The sequence below is a fragment of the Microtus pennsylvanicus genome, chromosome 11 (assembly GCF_037038515.1).
Source record: "Microtus pennsylvanicus isolate mMicPen1 chromosome 11, mMicPen1.hap1, whole genome shotgun sequence".
Classification (NCBI taxonomy): Eukaryota; Metazoa; Chordata; class Mammalia; order Rodentia; family Cricetidae; genus Microtus; species Microtus pennsylvanicus.
In genome coordinates, this window is record NC_134589.1 from 92,644,072 (window position 1) to 92,664,619 (window position 20,548).

A 20,548-nucleotide genomic window follows, 5' to 3' on the forward strand; every position below is an offset into this window, starting at 1 on the left:
AAGTCCCAGGGTAAAACCGTCTCAGGGCAGGAATGGCCTGTGCTGGGGTGGTACCTTTGGGGCACACGGCAAACACATCTGGGCATTCAGTTTCAGAGTACTAACTAAGCTAGTGTGTAATCTCAGAACTTGGGAGACAGGCCTGGGCTACATATAAGACTGTCTCAAAAGACACAAAGTTTCTAACTGTATCACGGACAGGGTTGGCCTTTGTGCTGTAAATGTGAATGCTCAACTCTGTACTGTAGTATAATCTCAGGTCAAGCATAACTCAGGCATAAATCTGAAATTCAAAACAAATGTCTAAACATGAAAGAACTCTGCTGACTTGATCAGCCAGGACAACTCAGCTGTTCCCCAGAGGTGCCGAGAGACAGCAGATGCAGACGCAGCGAGAAGCATGAGGACAGAGGACCACGACTTAGGAACACTCGGTCACTGTCCACAGAGCTTGGGTGGCAGCAATAGTACCTCGAACAAAGCGCAGCCACTTGGGCAGGATATCTGTAGCCTTGGTCTGGATGAGGACCTTGCGGCTATAAAGTGCCACGCTGGAGCCCAGCTCCCTGCTCACGTCAAACATGGATGGTTTCTGGAAGAAAAGAAGGATATGACCAGGTGCTAACAGCAGAATCGTCAGGTAAAGGAAGGTAGGATCAAGGACAGCATGGCTGAGAGCCAAGCCCTCCCTGGGTCACACAGACGAGCCCCTCATGTGTCAGCTCTGCTAGAACCCGTGAGTGCTCTGGAGGGATGGGCACCAAGCAAGGACACCAAACAAGTCTTATATGTCCACAAACAGTCACATCTTACCAGGAGTCAGAACCAGCAAACCACAGTCTCCACGCCAAAGTCAGTATGAGTTTCCCCACCACCATGGCAAGATGGGGCCTGGCCATGGTTTTTACATTTTTGAAATGGTTGTGGGAAAACAGGACTATCTCCTGACACAAGAAGACATGCAGTGGGAATTTGAGCCTTAGAGTTCCCATGGCCTGCAGCCTCACTGGCCACCCTCCTAGAACTCCCCACTCTATCTCAGCACTGGCTGCAGCTGCAGTGCAGGCTGATCTAGGAAGCCCCAGTGAGCTAAGACTCAGCATTTCTGCTAATCCATGGATATCAACGGTCTTGCTTAAAAACCTCACTCAGTCCTGAGTTCAATTCCCAGCAACCATATGGTGGTTCACAACCACCTGTAATGAGGTCTGGTGCCCTCTTCTGGCCTGCAGGCATACACATAGACAGAATATTGTATACATAATAAATAAATAAATATAAACAAACAAACAAAAAAACACCTCACTCACAGTTAGGGAGGGCCCAGTCCTTTTACAGACAGCAAAATAAACAGAATGCTGCCAGGGTCCACTGAGGGAGGAAAGGGGAGTGGAACTCACCTAGGCTTCTGCACTGTGGACTTGGCAGAGCTGCCGTTGCAAAGCAGCGGGGTAGAGGGAAGTGGAGCAGCAATAGCCTGCAGAAGCCTCAACCCCTGCACCACAATGGCAAATACATGCAGTTCTATATATGCAGCGATTCTGAGGGAACCCCCTGGGTGTTTTGAGTTAGTTCTGGACCCAGGGCTATGCTGGGAACAGTCAAACATCTCACCGTCTCTGGCACATAGAAGATGCTGCTGATGTTGAGTGGTGCGTCTGTCTTATAGTGCAAAGTGAAACGGGGTTTGTCATAAGCCTGAGCAATGTAACGGTAGAATTCCTCATGCTGCAACTCACTGATGTCCTTTGGGTCCATCATCCAGATGGCCTGAAGATTGATATCAAAGGGGAGGTGTCATGTCCAAAACATGCTTCTCAATGATTGCAGGGGCCTGGGATGAGACCCATACACAGGCCACAGGAATCAGGAAACCCCCATGCTGGTGCAGGCTTAGGTGACATAAGGAATAAGATACAAGAGGCTCTGGAGCAAGGGTACCTCCCTGTGACAACAGGCTGGGAAGAACTAAGACAGCAGGGGACCAAACATGAGGATGTTCAGCAGAGACAATAGGTAAGTCAATACATGTGATCTATCTGAGATGGAACACTACTCAGTCACAAACTCCACTGATATACAATGCCCAAACTAAGCAAATCCAGATAGAAAAAGTTGATTGTGGCTGTAAGGTCTGGGGATGAGAACTGCTAGTGGGGACAGGCCTGCTTTCCAGGATGCTAGAAGCGTTCTAAAACCAGCTGTGAAGATGGAACTGGCTGTATAACACAACTGCCACTCAATAAACTGGAGGAGCACTTGGTGACATGTGACTTATACCTCAAGGAAAACTGTCTGTACCCCTAGCTCTCATCTCTCCTGTGAATCTAATATAATCAGGAACCCCCTGATTATATTATATAATATAATGTCCCTTATACTCATCTCCCTCAACATCCCTGAGGAGGGTTTCTGCAGCTGCCTGAGCCTCACAGGCAGCCCAGGGTCTCACCTGCAAGGTGTTAATCCGCCTTCCATTAAGGTACAAGGGGAAGCTGACAAAGTTACTGTACTTTGTCACCACATCTGCAGGAGAAAGACACACAGTGAGGACCAAAAGCCTCCAGGGAGGTCACATCCACCATGGGAACAGGAGGCCATCTGGTGGCAAAGGATCTGCTCAGCGTCCTCAAGAGCTCTTGGTGAGTCAAACAGTGGCTGGAAGTACTCATCTCTCCTCAGCTCTCAGAAGGCCTAGAAGGCTTTGCCCAGAAAGTGAGAGTCATAGATCTCAGGGCATGACAGACTTCCAACCCCAGCAGGAAATGACAGAGGGCTACATAGCCCTGCCATCAAGATTCCTGAAACAGGGCTGGTGAGAACTCTTTTTCCACAGATGTGGCAGCTGAGTAGGAAGCTGAGTCCTCTCCTGACCCATCCATGCTGTGCCCAGGCCCCTAACCCAGGCATGTCTGCCTTGCAGGCCTGGCTGTCCTTACCTTGCACCCGCGACTCGCTAGCAAAATCTTTGCAGTCCGACTTGAGGTGGATGATTATTTTGGTCCCAGGTCTGACTCCTGAAGCTTCGGCAATTTCAAACACGCCAGAACTAAAACACAGAGAAGAGCAAGATCAGCTCCACAGCCAGCTGCTGGTCACATCCTATGTGGCAGACCCAATCACTCCCTAATATTCAAAAGTGGAACACATACTAGATTGTGGAAGAAAAGCAAAGACCGCCCCATTCTGCCCTTGTTTTCCTTTAAACAGAATCTTGCTAAGTTGCCCAAGCTAGACTCAAACTCACAACCTTCCTGCCATGCTGGGATTACAGATCTGCACCATCCCATCTAGCTCTCTAGCTTCCGACTCTGGCAAAATCCCTATGTCAGTGAACAGACATTAGGGTCAAGGACAGCTGCGAACTGGTACAGGGTATGAGTACTGGGACTCCTCAGTCACGCGGCCATCCTTTATGACAACCTCCTTGGCACGGGACTGAAAAGTGGGCCTAGCTTAGCTCCACATCAGCACAGCACGCTGGGGAACGGGCTGACTCCATGTGACTTATGACTAGTAATGGCAAGAGGACCGCCAAGGTGAGCAGAAACAACTTCAGAAATGCAAGAGGAGGGAATATCCTCTACTCTGCCCCCGACCGCTCCCTGCCAACGCTGTGTAGTGCCCACTGTGAACCACTCTCAGGGAATTGCTGAAATAGACTAAAGAAGGGTGTATGCAGCCAGCTTCCTGACCGGGAGTGTGCAGATGCATTTAAAAATATCTAACTCAGGCAGCCTGTTTTAGAGACCCTACAGGGAGCTCCTACTCCACTTCTCACTAAAACCTTGCTAGTCTGCCCTTAAAAATACAAACAGGGCTTGAGAGATGGCTTGGAGGTTAAGAGCACTGGCTGCTCTTTCAGAGGCCATGAGTTATATTCCCAGTAACCACATGATGGCTCACAACCATCTGTAATGAGATCTGGTGCCATCTTCTGGTGTGCAGGCAGAACACCACACATAACAAATATTAAAAAAACCCAACCAAACAAATGTGCAAACAACAAAAACCTATGTGACCCAGGAAGAGAAATACAAAATGTCTTCTGCTTTCTCTCCTTTGTGTTAGCTTTGAATCTTCAGTGTGTGCTCACTGTAGAATACACACAGGTCAGGGAATTAGTAAGAGCCACAGGTGGGGTGGATTTCAAGAGGGGAGACAGAACAGTGCCATAAAGGGTTAAATGGGAAGAGGGATGGAAGGATATGGGAGAGGAGGGAATACAGAAAGGAATAACTAACGCTAGGACATTTCAAAAAAGTCCTATGGAAATCTACTACTACTCATGCTTCCTAAAATATATTTGCATTGTATACACATGCAAAAAGAATAAAAATGCATTTACCCTATATTGAGGCACCCATGCCCCTTAATTCACAGGATAACAAAATGCCCAGTACCAGGGACAGATCACCTCTTCTGGAGTTGTTAGCTAGTGAGGATCCACAGACTCCCTATCCCCAACATTACAGGTTACTGTCAATGCTCTTGGTTACCCTTCAACGTTTACATTAAGACCTTACTGCTGAAGACACCATACAATGAGTCATAGACCATGAAAAATAAAGCTGGTACTCAATTGGAGGCTTCATCCCTATTGGCTGGCTTTCACAGAGCTGGAAAGTGCTGTGCACACTACCAAGGAAAAAAGTTCACTCTTAATCAGCTGTGAACCCTGCAAGCTGCAACAATGATTACACTGGAAAGATATACCCACTAGCACAATAGTGCCATGAATGTCATGAGAGTAACCAACTACTGTCTGGTCAGACTTGAGGCCTGTTCCACAAGTGAAGCCCTTACCTGGCACAATGAGCAGGAAGAACCTGTGGCCAGGCAGGTCAGAGGCCCTAGGGGAGAAGCAGGTACTACTGCTCTGCTAAATGGACAGTGTTAAACTGACTTCTAATAACCTATAGCTTTACCCACAGATAGAGCTTCTGACAATCCTTACCACAAAACCTTTTGTTCATAATATGTGGTGGTTTCAATGAGACTGGCTCCCACAGGCTCATGTTTGAATACGTGGTCCCCAGTTGGTGGAACTGTTTGGAAAAGATTAGCAAGTGTGGCTTTGTTAGAGGGGTATCATTGGGGCAGGCTTGAAGGCTTCAAAAGACTTGCACCAACCCAGCATGCCCTTTCTGCCTCCTGTTTGTGGAGCATGATGTGAACTCAGCTATTCCTGCCACCACGCCTCTCCTCCACTATCATGGACTTTAACTCTCTCAAGCCATCAGCCCAAGTACAAGCTTTCTTTAATACACTGCCTTGGTTGTGGTGTTTGTCACAGCGATAGAACACAGGAAAGCCCTTCCTGCTGAGGCTCAGGGGTCACTGTGACGAGGGATGGAAAGACTGGAGAGCCAGTTACACATATGAATTCACAGTAGATGAGACAACATGCACAAGACTGACCAAAGCTCGAGCCAGACAAAATCCCAGCATGGGGCAGGGAGGTGGGCACTGGCTAAGGAGCTCTTTGTAACTGAGAGTTGCTCAAAAGGAAAAACCACTTCTAAGGTCATTTCGCAGGTAGACCACTATGAAGGCATCTAAGAATATATAGGAGCATCACAAGTTGAATTGGATGCATTTAAAAAAAAATGGGAACACAAAGTTGGATTGGGGGGGGGGACGACGACGGCGGGGTAGGTCTGGGAGGTGTGGGTGACTATGACCAAAACACATTGTAAGAAATTCTCAAAGACTCAGAAATCAAGATGGGAAAAATGGAAGCAAGCTTCAGTTTGGTTGAGGTTCCACTCTCTTCAAAAGTAGTCTGAATTTGTTTCAACTTATCACCTTGTCAGACATCACCCCAAAATGTATATGGAAGAAAACTATCTGAGAGCACACTGCCCTTGCCAGACAGAAGAGGGTGACAAAGTCAGTCCTGTCTTGGGAAAGGCCACGTACAGCTACTCCCCCCCCCTGCCCCCAACGAGCTGGGTAGGTGGACTGTGTCAAGATTAGAAAGCAGGGTGGGTGGTGGTGGCACACGCCTTTAATCCCAGCACTTGGGAGGCAGAGGCAGGTGAACCCCTGTGAGTTCAAGGCCAGCCTTGTTTTTATAAGAGCAAGTTCCAGGACAGCTACAGCTACACAGGAAAACCTGCCTCAAAAAACAAGGAAGGAAGGAAGAAGGGAGGGAGGGAGGGAGAGAGGGAGGGAGGGAGGGAGGGAGGGAGGGAGGGAGGGAGGGAGGGAGGGAGGGAAAAAGAAAGATTAGAAAGCATAAAGGTCAGTAGGAAAAGGGGCTCCCACAGCACCAAGGCCAAGGAAAGCTAGCTGCATAGCTGCAGGCAAGGGCACCAGAGGAAGGCCTGTTCCTTCAGCCTAACCCAAACAGGACAGAACCACTGAGCCAGGTAACCCATACCCAAGGCCACTCGGCTTCCCAAAGCAGAAAAGTCAGGCTTCATGGAAACAGCCCACAAACTGTACAATTGCATCTTAAGAACTTCTAACTCTTGCTGGATGCAGTGGTGCACATCTGTGATCCAACACTCAGGAGCTAAGGCAAGAGGACTGTGGTGGGTTCAAGGACAACCTTAGCTACAGAAGGCACTCCAGGATAACTTGTGCTAAATAAATACAAAGATCTTGTCTCAGCACCCGAGTCAGTTCTGCAAACACCCAGGGAATCTCTAGTTTGCATGCCAGATGACATTAGACTGAGTGCCATGAGGGAAAGGGACATTGCCTATGTGAGGTGGGCCCCTTCTTACTTACCCATCTGAAAGCCACTGGTAACCTGGGCTGTCTGGGGCCGCAGAGCGGGAATAGACCTCAACTTTGTCAGCCACCATGAAGGCTGAATAGAAACCCACTCCAAACTGGCCAATGATCTTGCTGCTGGTCTCTGCCTGGTTCTGTAGTGCTTCAAGAAAGGCCTGTGGTGGCAAAGACTGCTCAGAGAGGCTGATCCCGTCTGTGCTGTGCCCAGCACGGTCCTCTAGCATATGCCAAAAGTGTAGTTAGCAAGTACACTGATTCCTTTTCTACCTCCCTGCATTCTCATAAAAGACCAGGTCAACAAAAGCTGGAACAAGCTGCCCAAAGCCACCAGTCGGCCCAGAAGGGACAGTATTGAACCCTATTTACTGCTTGTTGCCAACAACTTCAGGTCATATCAGACGAGGAAAGAGGAAACTTGACCTTGTAGGTCAGCAGGTCGAGGAGCTGCTACAGCTGTCTTGTGTGTCATGTCTCCTGGGCTCTATACCTTGTGAGAAATAGTACAAACCTGGTTCCACTGTCCCTTAGTGCCCTGAGATATAGTTCCAGGACCAGGGTAGGGGACAAGATCCATGGATGCTAAGCATCTTCTCTACAGGGGTTTCTATATAACCTACACTCTCTGTCCCATACTGAAGACTATCACTGCTTACAGCACCCAGTATAAATAGCCAGAGTGTATTGTTTAAAGAATTAGTGTGTTCAGGACAGACACTACATTTTAAAAATACTTTCACTTTGGGGTCCCATAGACATAGAGGATGAACACACACTTCTGCGCTACACTCCAGGACTTGACTGGCTATTCTCACATTGTCATTGTCCACTGCTCTGGCCTAAGCTGGCTGCCTAGAACATCTGCAAAGATCTGTTCTCCGCATACACGCAACACGGCAGCTCCCAGCACATTTGGCTAATGCGATCAATGAGTTGACTCTACATCTCATTTTGTTTTAATTCATCCAAAACCAGCATGTGCAGCTCACGGCTTGTCTCTGAGACAGTGCAAACTACCTTATACAAAAACTCACAAGCACCTTCATGGGTAGAAGTCACAGCACAGAAAAGTATTAAAGCAGAAATTGTCGTGAGATTTAGTTTCTTATTAACGGTGCCATTTATGCAGCAGAGACATACAGAAAACCACGCAGGATGCAGAGGGCCATGCAGCCCTTTGGCCTCTGCTGAGCACCCCAGGACAGAGACATCTTGCCTTTCCAGCACAGCTTCCATCACACTGGGAATAAAATGTCCTTAGAACCACAGTATGTGCAGGCAGGGTGGCCCAAGGTCATTCTTAAAAGCAATGCTGCTTAGGAGAAATGGCTACCTCTGCTGACTGTCTGGGTCAGGCCTTGTAGCTCAGGGGGTGGCTGAGGGCTAACTCGAAGACAAGTCAGGAAATGGAACAGCTCCTCCTGGACTTGGACAGGCAGGCTTCAGAGTGTCCACTCAGTGTGCTGCAGCTCTGAGGAGTGTGACTTCAGCCTCCGCTCTACAAGACACCACTAACTCAACTTCTCTATGGTCCCACAGTGCCTGCCCTGGGTGGAGGGACAATGCTCTAGGCTATACCTACCTTTGACCCTGATCTGGCGATTGTGCCCAGGTTGGACACCAGCTCCTCCTGTGTCATCCCAATACCAGTGTCCTGAAGAGAGAGATACCGTTACACAGAGTCCCTGTGTAGCTAGGCCAAAGCACATGTACAGAACCAGGAATACTGATAGTCTCTGTGACACTGGCTAGGCAGGGCTGACGACGCATACTACAAGCTCATCACAAAGTCCAGTACTAGCTGGGTGTTGGTGGAGCATACCTTTAATCCAAGCATTTGGGAGGCAGAGGCAGGAGGATTTCTGTGAGTTTGAGACCAGTCTGGTCTACAGAGTCAGTGCCAAGATAGGATCTAATGCTACACAAAGAAACCCTGTCTCTAACAACAACAACAAAACAAAACAAAACCAAAGTCCAGTCCTGTCAGTTCAGAGTATCACAGGGTCAGAGGTCTTTGACAGGAAACACCCCAGGCCCAGGGTGCAGCAGTAGTTTAGTCATTTTTGGAGGGCCTGGGTTTCATCCTCAGTTCCACAAAATAGACAAAACCAATGCTGGGAAGAAGGAAGCAGGTCAGCAAGTCATGGAGGAACACCCTGGCCACACCCAGGCCAGGCACGAGTCCATCCTCCAGTGGCTCCTCTGACCCAGCTGATTACAGCTGTGGGGTCCTCTGGGGGCAGTTTAATCCTCTAAGTAGGAAGGAAATCCTGCAGCTCCTCGGCCCATGCATTCCTGGATAGCTGCAACTCTCACGTGGGCCACAGGTCTTTCTCTCCTGCAGCAGGCCTCGGCTAAACTCTGTTCCCCAAGGGATAATGTTAGTATGTGGGCATTTGGAGGTGAATAGGTCATACGAACTCTCTTACACACCAGATCAGTGCCCATAAAAACAATACTAATAAAAGTAAAAGGCCTGTGAGTCAGGTGTGATGATGAACTTGCAAGGATGAGGCAGAAGGATTGATGTGTGTCTGAGGCCAGCCTGGGCTACATGGTGAGCCCCAACCAGCTGGGGCTACAGAAGTTACAGAATGCTTGTCTGGCAAGCTCAAGGTCGGGTTCCATCTCTGGGACCACACAGACATAAACCAAGCTCGCACTCCAAAAAGAGGCCGGAGGGGCCTACTAGCAGTGTCTTGGGTTACTGCTGCTGTGATGAACACCATGACCAAAAGGAACTTGGAGAGAAACAGGTTTACTTCACTCCCAGTTCCATAGCACAGTTCATCATCAAAAGCCGTGAGGGCAGGACGTGATGCAGGGGCCATGGAGGAGCTGCTATTATGGCTGGCTCTGCCTCCTTTTTTTTTTTAAACAGACTCCAGGACAACCTGCCCGGAGTGGCCCTACCCAAAGTGGGCTGGGTCTTGCCCCTCGATTAAGAAAATGTCCCACTGCTGGATCTTATGGAGGTATTCTCTCAATTGAGGTTCCCCTCTTCCAGATGATTCTAGCCTGTGTCAAGTTGACATAAAGCTAGCTAGGACACAGAATGTGCTAGTGCTGGGGTCATGGGCTACGCAATGTCTAGACCATGATGGCGCTCTCTACTGTTCATAAATTATCAGAAGATTGCATTCTGAGCAGAGAGACTCAGGCCACTGCATCTGTGAAAGCCAAGGTCTTGGCCATCACAGGCTCTCTTCCTTCAAAGTCCCGCCACTCCCTGCTTGAGCTCCTCACTTTTCCACCACAAAACAATTTTGTTTTCCTCAAAACATCATCCTCACTGCTGCCCCCAACACGACTGAAGAGTTCTCTAGACACTGGTGCTTCCTCAACTGAGAAAAGCACAGCCAGCTGCAGAAACTGCTTCCCCTGGGATGTCTTTCCAGGGTAGTGTGAAGGGAGCCCCTGAGGGCACAGGCAATGAAGTCAACAAAGACAGGAGCAAGACAAGAACTTCGACATGGGACACAGGTGGCTGGATGGAAGAGAGGGGCTACAAACAGTGTAAATACGGTTCTCACACAAAATTCTCAAAAACCAAGTAAGTAAAAATTAACAAATAAGCCAACAAAACCACATTTGCCAATCAAGCTGTAACAAGAGGCCGTGCCAGCAATGTGCAGCACAATACTGCTGGATAGAGCCTCACTGCTCTCATTCTGCAAATTCATGCCTGTTGCATGGGCCAGAACCCAACAAAACAGGCAAAAAACAACAACAAAACAACAACAACAAGAAAAAAAACCTGCTAGCTAATTCTCTCCAACAAAGAGTCTAAGATATAATTTGAATCTTTTATTGTAGAACATAAAAAATAATAACTAAAGAATTATTTTAAAATAATTTATATATAACTATGCCAACAAAATTATATAAAACTTGATTTCTAGTTGGTCATTAAATACAATTTACATTGCAATATTTACCTTAGTATGCCAGGATTTTAAAAACTGCTTTTGTTTGGCTTTGCTTTATTCTGAGACAGGGTCTCACTATGTAGCCCAGGTTGGCCTTGGTTTGTGGCTCTCCCTAGTCTCCCCAGGGCTATATTATATATATACTATAATAGGGGTATGCAATCTCACCCAGACACACTGGAACTTTCGACAGATTCTTTAAAGAAAAATTTCATGTTAGGCTGATATAAAGGAGAAAATGTATCTAAGACTTCATGCTTTTCACTTGCTGTTGCTTTCTTCCCAGACTGACCCGCCACAGTCCAATGAAAATCTCAAGTCCTGGGGGCTGGAGAGATGGCTCAGTGGTTAAGAGCATTGCCTGCTCTTCCAAAGGTCATGAGTTCAATTCCCGGCAACCACATGGTGGCTCACAACCATCTGTAATGAGGTCTGCTGCCCTCTTCTGGTCTGCAGACATACACACAGACAAAATATTGTATACTGTATACATAATAAATAAATAAATATTAAAAAAGAAAAGAAAATCTCAAGTCCTATACAACATGACAAACCGACTCTGAAATTTATACAAATACACAAAACCTGGGATATCTTTAAAAAGAACTAGTTGGAAAAAATAGATTGCTTCATTTTGAGACTTGTTATAAAGTTGTCCTAGCAAAACCAGAGTGTTCTGGGATGCTGACAGGCCCGGAGTCTGTGAAGGCCACTGCGTTTCTGACCATGGTCCCAGGATAATGCAATGGGGTAGAATTCTTAAGACAGTGCAGAACTGATAACCATGGACACAGGGCAAACTTCAGTCCTCATCACATCATAATGTAAGTTCACTTGCAAGTATCACAGATGTTAATGGAAGAGCTAAGAAAAAAAAACTTCTCGTCTCCTCATCATCTGAATGCATGCTGGTGCACACGTGTGTGCGCGCACACACACGCATAAATAAAAATAAATATACCTTTAAAAAGAGAGAAAAAACGATAAAGTCAGACCTGAGGGTAGGCAGAAATGAATGACAGAGAACCAGGCTCCAGGTTAACTCCCAGCACCACAAACAGTGGAAATAAATCCTCCACCACTCGCACTCTTCAAAAGACCACTGAAGGAATAAAAAGGCAAACCACAGCCTTTTGGGTAACAGTAAATTTCCTTCTCTTCTGCCAGTGCCTCTAAGCTTCCTCCCAGGGGTGAGTGAGCGAGAGCAAGAGTCCTCAGAGCGGGAGAGTGCTCAGCACAGCACTTGAGTTCAGCTGATCTGGGATGTAGGCCTTCCTGAGTCTGGTCAGCCTTGTTGCTTCTTGAGGAGGAGCTAGGTGATGTCAAGACAGAAGTACCTGGATGGTGATGGTGCCCTTCTCGGCATCAGTCTGAAGGTGAATCTCCATTTCTGGTAACACCTGGCCTTCAGACACTAGTTTGTGCCGCAGTTTTTCCAAGGCATCGCTGGCATTGGAGATGAGCTCTCGTATAAACACCTAGGGAATGGAGCAAGAGGAGCAAGATGAGCGGCACTGCCTGAGATCTGCCTGGTGAGTTTGCAATTGCTGCAGTCGAGGCCCGCGCAGTACCCAGTCTCCCACTGTGGACGGTGTGTCCTCAGTCCATGCTCTGGGGCAAACCTTTCCTTTCAGGATGTTCAACGACGCCTGAAGCTACATGAGAACCCAGACTTTAAGAAGCTTGTGATGGGCCCTTTCTTAATTGACTTGCATGGGATAGGAAGCATTCTCCAAATATCTGTCTCTCTTACTCTATGAGGAAAGAGACACTGATAAGCCAGGCTCAGTGGCAGAGGCTTGTAGTCTCAGCTACTTGGGAAGCTGAGGTAGATAGAGGACTATGAATACAATAGATGAGCGCAAGGAAGCCTGGGTAATTTAGTGAGACACTGCACCCCTCCCCCAGTGGAGGGGAGGCTAGGAATACAGATAGAACACTAGCTTAACGCACACAACAGCCTGGCTTCAATCCCTGCCTCCGTGAAAACAAAAACTATTGCTTCACTTCATCTAGTGGGGATCAGATACTAGAGCCTCGACCTTCCATAGAAAAGGAGGTCAGAGGCCTTGATTACACACAGAGCTCAGGAGAGCAGATAGGAGACAAGGAGCTGGTTAAAGTGCGATCAACACGTGCGCCCCCTGAAGATCCTTCAGTTCTGTCCAATGGGTGCTCATCTACTTCAGAACCTTGGCTAACGTCAGTACCACTGAGCAAGCAACAGTGTCTCCTTTTCAGCTTTTCCTTCAATTCCTATGTCCCAGCCTCCCAGGGCTAGAATTACAGTGCACAACCACCCCTGAGGGTAGCATTTTTTTTGACCTTTCCAAGACAGAAGTGACCTTGTCACTCCTATATGGATTTTGGTTTTGAGACAAAATCTCTCTGCATAGCCCAGGCTGACTTCAAACTCACAATCCTTGTCTTACTTCCCCCCAGAACTAAGACATCAGGCATGATTCTTAGCACCCCAAAATAAATGTTAATTCCCTCAAAAAGAATCTTTAAAAAATTAAAGATTTTTAAAGGGATACATGTCTGTAATGCTAGTACTTAAGAGCTGGATGTGGATGACCTGCCATCTTCCAGGAATGTTTCTAAGTGACAAACACAAAGAGAAAGAGGAGAAGCACCAGATACATGTTCTCCACGGACTGTTCTTTTGGCCATACACATGCACGTCTACAAGAAGGGTGCCACTCTAAACATCAGGGGAACGAGCACTTTTCAGACAGGAATGTCGCATAAACACCTACTGCGGCAAAACCAGAGCCTACGGTGTCACCTAGCACGCTGCTAGCATTGTTGTAAACATGTTCAAGGCAAGCTTGCCAAGAGAATGACTGTGCATACCGAACATATTAAGCTCTCTGAGAGCTTACACAGCTTCCTGACAGGGGTAAAGGAAAATGGCCAGGAAAAAAAGGAAGCCAAAGAGAAAGGCACCTAGGCTGAATTGAACTGCTGGCCTACTGCACCCAGAGAAGTAAAGACTATCAGGAAGAGCCTGAGCTGCCAGGGCCTGTTGAGCTCCTACCTAACCTCTCTCGCCCCCTCTGTTGTTTAAAAGTCAGTGGCCCTGAGTATTTGAGGCCCTAATGGACATTCCTAGTCAGGCTTAAAGTACAAAAAAACCAAATGAAAGCCTTAGACTGTGTGTGTGTGTGTGTGTGTGTGTGTGTGTGTGTGGTTCCAGGCTGGGCAGTGGTGGCGCACACCTTTAATCCCAGCACTCAGGAGGCAGAGGTAGTTGGATCTCTGTGAGTCCGAGGCCAGTATGGTCTACATAGTGAATTCCAGGACAGCTAAGGCTACACTGAGAAACCCTGTCTCAAAAACCAACCAAACAGACAAAAATTCCAGGTCAGGCCAGCAAGATAGCTACATAGGTAAAGGCACTTTGTGCCAAGCCTGATGACCTGAGTGTGATCCCAGGACCCACACGACAGCTACTATCAAGCATGCACAAAACAAATAAATAAATGTAAGAAAAACATTAAGTGCAAGGTCACCCTCAGCTATATATGTGAGGCCCTGTCTTGGAAAAAAGAACTAAAGTTCTTTCTGCAGCAGCTCTCTGACCTGTGCCACACAGGTGTGGGCCATGTGTAGTGGAAGAGGACGGTCAAAGCAAAAACAGACCAAAGTGGGCGCCCAAGCCCAGTATCTGGGAGACTTAAAAATTATCAGCAAGCTTTAATTAACTCCCAAAGTTAATCTTGTCCGAAGAATCATGTGAATAAACTTCTAGGAAATAACACTGAAAGAACTCCTCTTCCTAGAGATCCAGAGTGGGCCTGTCACAGCTCACTCCTGGGTTTTCCGACAGCAAGTATGCGTAGTAATATTTCAATTGTATTTTAATAAGCAAAGCGTGCCTGAAGATCAGAGAGTAAAACAGCCACATTGGTCAGCCTTACAGACCGGACAGTGGTGACACACACCTTTAATCCCAGCAACCACACTAGCTGCCATAGAAACCAGATGGTAGTGGTCCACACCTTTAATCCCAGCACTAGAGAGGAATATAAGACAGGAGGAGGCAGCTCTCAGTCTCAGTCTCATTCTGAGATTCCTGGAGGCAGGATCGCCATTTTGGTCTGAGGTAGAGGTAAGAGCCAGTGGCTGGCTGTTTGTTTTTCTGGCCTTCAGGCTAAACTCCAGGTTCTGTCTCTGGGTTTTATCATTCGCGCTACAAGCCTAGGCTTTGGGTTTGACACAGCAGCAGCTCTAGCCTGGAGAGCGCACACATCTTACCTCTTTTTCCGAGTATAAGGAACGGGCCACAATGTCCAAAAGTTTCTTTGTTTCTGCCTGGAACTCATGTTTAGAGACAGAACCTGGTAATGAATCATAGATACAATCAATAAAATTGCATTTTCATTTTTGTGGAAGAACATGCTACTATGTAGCTTTTGAAAGGATGTTTAAGGTTCCAAGCAATGACTAAGAGAAGTGGACATGTAACACTCTCTCAGAATAAAGAACACGGAGCAACTCTGTGGCCACAGAGAGGGTCATGTGGGAACTAAGGAAGGGTCCAGTAAGAGGGGAGGCCGGTTCCCAGAGTGTGTGGTGGGGAATTTCAAGTTAGCCTCAACTACCAGGTTCTACAGTATATTCTCCAAAAGAATGTGCTCTAATAAATTATTCAAAAAGCAAAATTATAAGAAAGCCTCACTTGTCAACATAAACAGTTCTGTCTGTGTTTCCATCAAAAGCCAGAGGTGGAGCCCTCAAGCCTGAAAAGCGCCTTCCTGCCCTACATCAATGATTACTACCAGATGTGTCATTCAGTGCCCGTTGGCAGCTTCTCCGGGTGTCCACCAGAGGGGGCCAACCACATCAGGTGACAGTCAGGAGCTGCAGGAGTTGAGATGAACTGGTCCCAGAAGAGCCAAGTCTCTAGGCTTACCCTGCACAGCCTCGGTGCTGCTGATGATGGAGTGCAGGACCTCCTCCTTCTTGTCCTCGGCTGCATGTGTGCTGTATAACTGTCCTGCAGAGATCCTTGAAGTCAGGCTTTGTGCGGAGCCCGTAAACTGAACTGTGGTCCTCTGAAGGAGCAGAACTGGCTTTCCTGAAAAGACAGTTGTGAAAAATGGATGGGAATTTTATTGTAAGGTGGATGCCCCAGCTCACTCACACTGTGCCTGTAGTGGAGACCAAAGTCTAAGGCCTTACGAGAATGGAGGCACAGTTGTAACTACGGAGCAGGTAGTTACAGTGGCCTTCCCTCACATGCTGTCAAATGGAATTTACCAAAAGGTTGGTCTATGTTTAGCCAGGAAGGGACTCAGAATTGCTTTTGTAACTTCCTGGCAAGCCTGGTGGGTCCTGAAACCTCTAGCATAGAACTAGATGTTAGGTGTCTCCACTTGGTGGGATCAGCCTAAGCTTTCACAGCCACAAAAACCTAGCAGACGCTGTGCTTCAGCCAGAGGCATGGACCAGGTCTCTATCTCTCAGCAGCCAAGGGCCAAGTCAGTAGGCATCCACCAAGTACAGTAAGTCCTCAAGACAGTGTGGACTGAAAAGGACCTGAGACCCTCCTGCCAGCTACTGCTCACCCTTAATTCTAATACAAGTAAGAATAAAGAACATCCAGAAATGAATAGTTTTTAAAAACAAATATATCTGGGCCAGTGAGGTGGCTCAGCAGGTAAAGATGCCTGCAACCAAGGCTGGTGACCTGAATTCAATCCCTAGAGACTACATGATGGAAGGAGAGAACCAACTCCTGGAAGCTGTGCTCTGACCTCAACACATGTGCCACAGCACACAAATGCCCAAACATGCAAATCTAAATGTAACTATCTTTTTTTTTTACTGTTTTAAATAATGACTATGAGTGTCTGTGTGTGGGGTCTCTGAAACACCATAGTGGGCAGAGTAAAGATCCGTGAGGGGCAAGAAGGAAATCCGGTTCAACATAACTCAGTAGCCGGTGTTGGTTCAAACTTCTAGAGTCTGACCGTGGCAGTCTATTGCAGGCACAGTTAAATACAGTAGTTGGGGAGGGTCTCCTGCTGTAACAATTCCCTGTGCACAGCGAGGCATAATCACATCAAAACCCTTCTCAAGCACATGTCACTTTTCCCATGGAGATGTGTTCTCGAGACAGGCTGCATGGGTTACCTTAGGGCCCTGGGGAGGATCTGTTGTGGTCTGTCATACAGTACAGACAGTATAGTGGTCATTCGGGTATATTCACCACAACAGGTCCTGGTTGTGGCAGTATGGGGGACCACCCTTGCCATACAGATAACAGAAAGGTCACCTAAACTATCAGCCACCTCCGGTCCTGCTGGTGGGATCTTGGTATGACCTGGCTGTGCAGAGAGTGCAGACCACAGGGCTACTGACCTCAATCCCAGTCTTCTGTGTGGAAAAGCAGGCTATACATCTTTTCCTTTGAAAAGACAACCCTACATGTTTAACATTCTGAGTTTCCCTAGTGCTCCCAACATCTGTGTATGAGTTATGTACACATGAGTGTATGTTCCCAGAGGCCCTCTGGAGCTGCCACAGGTAGGTGTGCTCAGAAGTGAACTCAAGTCCTTTGCAAGAGCAGTAAACACCCTTAACTGCTTAACCACCTCTAAAGACACTTTTTTTTTGGTATCTTAGATCCATAGTAACGTAAACAAGCTACTAAGCCAATAGACACAGTGAAGCCCAGCAGCCAGGGAGCTCACACATCCCTGGAAGATGTGGCCAGTGAGGCTGTGCATGAGAACTTCACTCAGTGTGGTAGGTTCAATGAAATAATCCCATAGGCTCAAGAGACAGCGCTATGGGAGATGCAGCTTTGTTGGAGAAAGCCCACTGGGGGTGGGCTTTGAGGTCTTAGAAGCTCAAGCCAGGTCTAGTGTGTCTCATTTTCCCCCCATTGCCTGATGATTCAGATGTAGAACTCTGATCTAGCTCTCCAGCACCATGCCTGCCTAGGTGCCACCACGCTTCCCACCATGACGACAATGGACTAAACCTCTGAACTGTAAGCCAGCCCCAATTAAATGTTTTTCTTTATAAGAGTTGCTGTGGTCATGGTGTCTCTTCACAGTGAAGAGAAATCCTAACTAAGACACTCATGAAGAATGGGGTTTGCTGGATCCTTCCTTGAAGAACCTCTACAGAGATGTAGAACCTGTAAGAACCTCACTGCTATAGGCTACAAACAGGAAGACAACAGTATTGAAAAACATTGTCAAAGACATGGAAGGTACATCACCTGTCACTCAGGATACAGACCATGTAAGCACAAGGGATAAGGAAAGAAACAGTGCACCTCTCTCCAACAATGGTTAGAAGCCGCAGTCCCCTGTGAGTAGACTTGGTAAACGTGATATGAGTTTACAAGTAATTAGTTTTCCAGCATGATTTTAAAAATGGTTTTGAAGATGACCATAATGTGTAAAGCCCTCACCAGAAATGCCATTTTTACTGCAGGTCATAAAGCTAACCTCTACAAGGATTGCACACACACGTTCAGCTTGGTAAATCTATTCACCAGTCCAGTGCCAAGTCTGAAACTGTCCTGGGTACAGACTGACATCAAGCACACTAACACACTGTGAATGAGTCTGCGCTGGAGTGCAGACACCATACGACCATGAGATGGATCCCTTGTTTGTAGACCAGTGTGTGCGCCTGTGTGAGTGCATTCCCTAACCCTGTCTACTGGCTGATAGACAGATCCACCCTGGGAGCAACAATCGCTACTAGGCTAGGAGGGCCTTCTTAACTGTCTAGCAGTCACTCCTGAAAGCCCCTTTCTTAGGAACGTATCAGTCTTGGGAAAACTGGAATTACTCTGTCATCCCCAAATAAAAGGAAAAAGTGCTCTGTGTGATGGCACACAGGTGAGCCTGGAACTCTGTGGTGCCAGACTCAGCAACCTGAAGGTTCTTTCAGTGATAGAGCCTTGGGATGATCTGAGCAAAAAAGGTAACACTGACTACTACAGACTTCAGTCTAGCAAATACTAATCCATTCTTTAATGTACAGGGAGAAGGGACAAATATATGAAAACTGCCATGGAACAACAGAAAACAAATATATCTGTGGCAGACAGAGATTACTGACAGATGTCAAAAAACAACAACTACACAATATTCGTGCATCCTGAAAAACCATTTGCTGATTTCAAAGAGAAAGTCAGTAATTTTACTGGGGGCAGGGAAGGCTAGATTCCTTTAGTTAAGTAACTCCCACATAAGAGACTTGCCAACATCAAAGTGTATCACACCATCCTTCCTCTGGTATCTTTTTGCCAAAATTGCATCTCTATCTAATCATAAGAAAACATTAGATAATCCCTAATCTGATAGACAGCCTAGAAGATCACTGGCTGGAATTCTAGACAGACTGACTGACTGAAGGGAGCTCAGAGAGAACGGAAGACAGAGGAGATACAACCAAAATCAGGAATACAGGATTAAGAGTTCAAGGAACAGCCTGAGCTATGTGAGATCCTTTCTTAAAGATTTGAGGGGACTAGCAAGATGGTTTAATGTGCAGTGTTTACCACAGAAGCCAGGAGACCGGAGTTAGATCCCTGCAGCGCACATAAAAGCGGGAGAAAACTGCTCTGTCAAAAGCTGTCCTCTTTAGCCAGTAAGGGCTAGAGCTAAGAGACAAGCAGTGTTTAAATGAAAAAAAAAAAAAAAAAGCTGTCCTCTGCACACACACTTAGGCGGTACATGGCAGCAATACAAGCATTTAGAGAGCTAAGGCAGGAGGACTCTAAGTTTGAGGCCAGCCTGTGCTACATTAGGGAAACAATCAAGCTCTTTCTGTCTACACCTTGTAGATAAGACGTGAACTGATCTCAGCTGTTGCTCCAGCCCCGTGGATGCCTACACCATGATCCCCACCATGACAGTGACAGACAAACCTTTTTAAACGGAGTCAGAAATTTGTCTATCACCCAACGGACAGCTGAACAGACTTCCTACTCCTAGTGTGGGGGACATGGTGATGCCCACAGTTAAGACAAACCGGAACTAAGAAAAAAGGTTCATCCAGCAGCGGTAATTTCACAGCAATAAGTGTATGGTAGAAGAGAGGCCATGTCTTTATTCTGAAGATAAAAGCAGAGGACACAGTACACAGTACAGATGAGATAAAATGTTCTGCCGTCATAGGGCCAGCTGTGAAGGACTATGCAAACCTGTGGCCCAGAATTATACCCAATCCAAACAGCACTGCACGATTTTCCTGTGTACTTTGTAAAATATATCTATTAAGAAGTCTTTTCCAAAAAAACGGGAGGGGGGACAGATCTGATTCCAGGTTAGCTAAACTTTCTGTGACTTGAAAAATAAATATAAAGCCGGGCGGTGGTGGCGCACTCCTGTAATCCCAGCACTTGGGAGGCAGAGACAGGCGGATCTCTGTGAGTTCGAGGCCAGCCTGGTCTACCAAGGGAGTTCCAGGACAGGCTCCAAAGCTACAGAGAAACCCTGTCTCGAAAAACCAAAAAAAAAAAATAAAAAATAAATAAATAAATAAATAAATATAATATCTGAACAAGACACTAAACAACACCATTTGCACAATATTGGCTTCCTCTGCCTACTGTTCACAGTAATCTTTTCCACTATGCATTTCCTATGGTACTCATTTAAAATTAATGTTGTGTGCTGGTTTGGACATTCTTTTTATTAATTTGTTAATATATAATTTCTCACCAAATCACAACAGGGACAAGTTTTCATTTCCTAGTAACAAATTCTTAAAAGCCAAAGCATCTACGATAAAAGTAGATTTTTCTTCAGCCTGAGAATATAAACCCAGTAGTCACTATGTTCCATCAGAAGCAGGTTTTGGTCCAGGGGCATAGGGCGCCCTGTAGAGGTTTTTCAGACTAG

At 46.8% G+C, this 20,548-nt stretch overlaps 1 protein-coding gene across 1 annotated transcript in view; it reads right to left on the minus strand.

Annotated features, from left to right (window-relative positions):
• Trap1 (TNF receptor associated protein 1) overlaps positions 1 to 20,548 on the minus strand; it is a 33,663-nt gene that overhangs the window by 11,243 nt on the left and 1,872 nt on the right. The window contains exons 2-10 of the mRNA XM_075941792.1: positions 15,589 to 15,753; positions 14,931 to 15,013; positions 12,008 to 12,148; positions 8,324 to 8,395; positions 6,739 to 6,899; positions 2,940 to 3,049; positions 2,453 to 2,526; positions 1,615 to 1,770; positions 472 to 592 (exon numbers count right to left, since the gene is read on the minus strand). Of these exons, the coding sequence (XP_075797907.1) occupies positions 472 to 592; positions 1,615 to 1,770; positions 2,453 to 2,526; positions 2,940 to 3,049; positions 6,739 to 6,899; positions 8,324 to 8,395; positions 12,008 to 12,148; positions 14,931 to 15,013; positions 15,589 to 15,753 (1,083 nt within the window). The remainder of the gene's footprint in view (positions 1 to 471; positions 593 to 1,614; positions 1,771 to 2,452; positions 2,527 to 2,939; positions 3,050 to 6,738; positions 6,900 to 8,323; positions 8,396 to 12,007; positions 12,149 to 14,930; positions 15,014 to 15,588; positions 15,754 to 20,548) is intronic.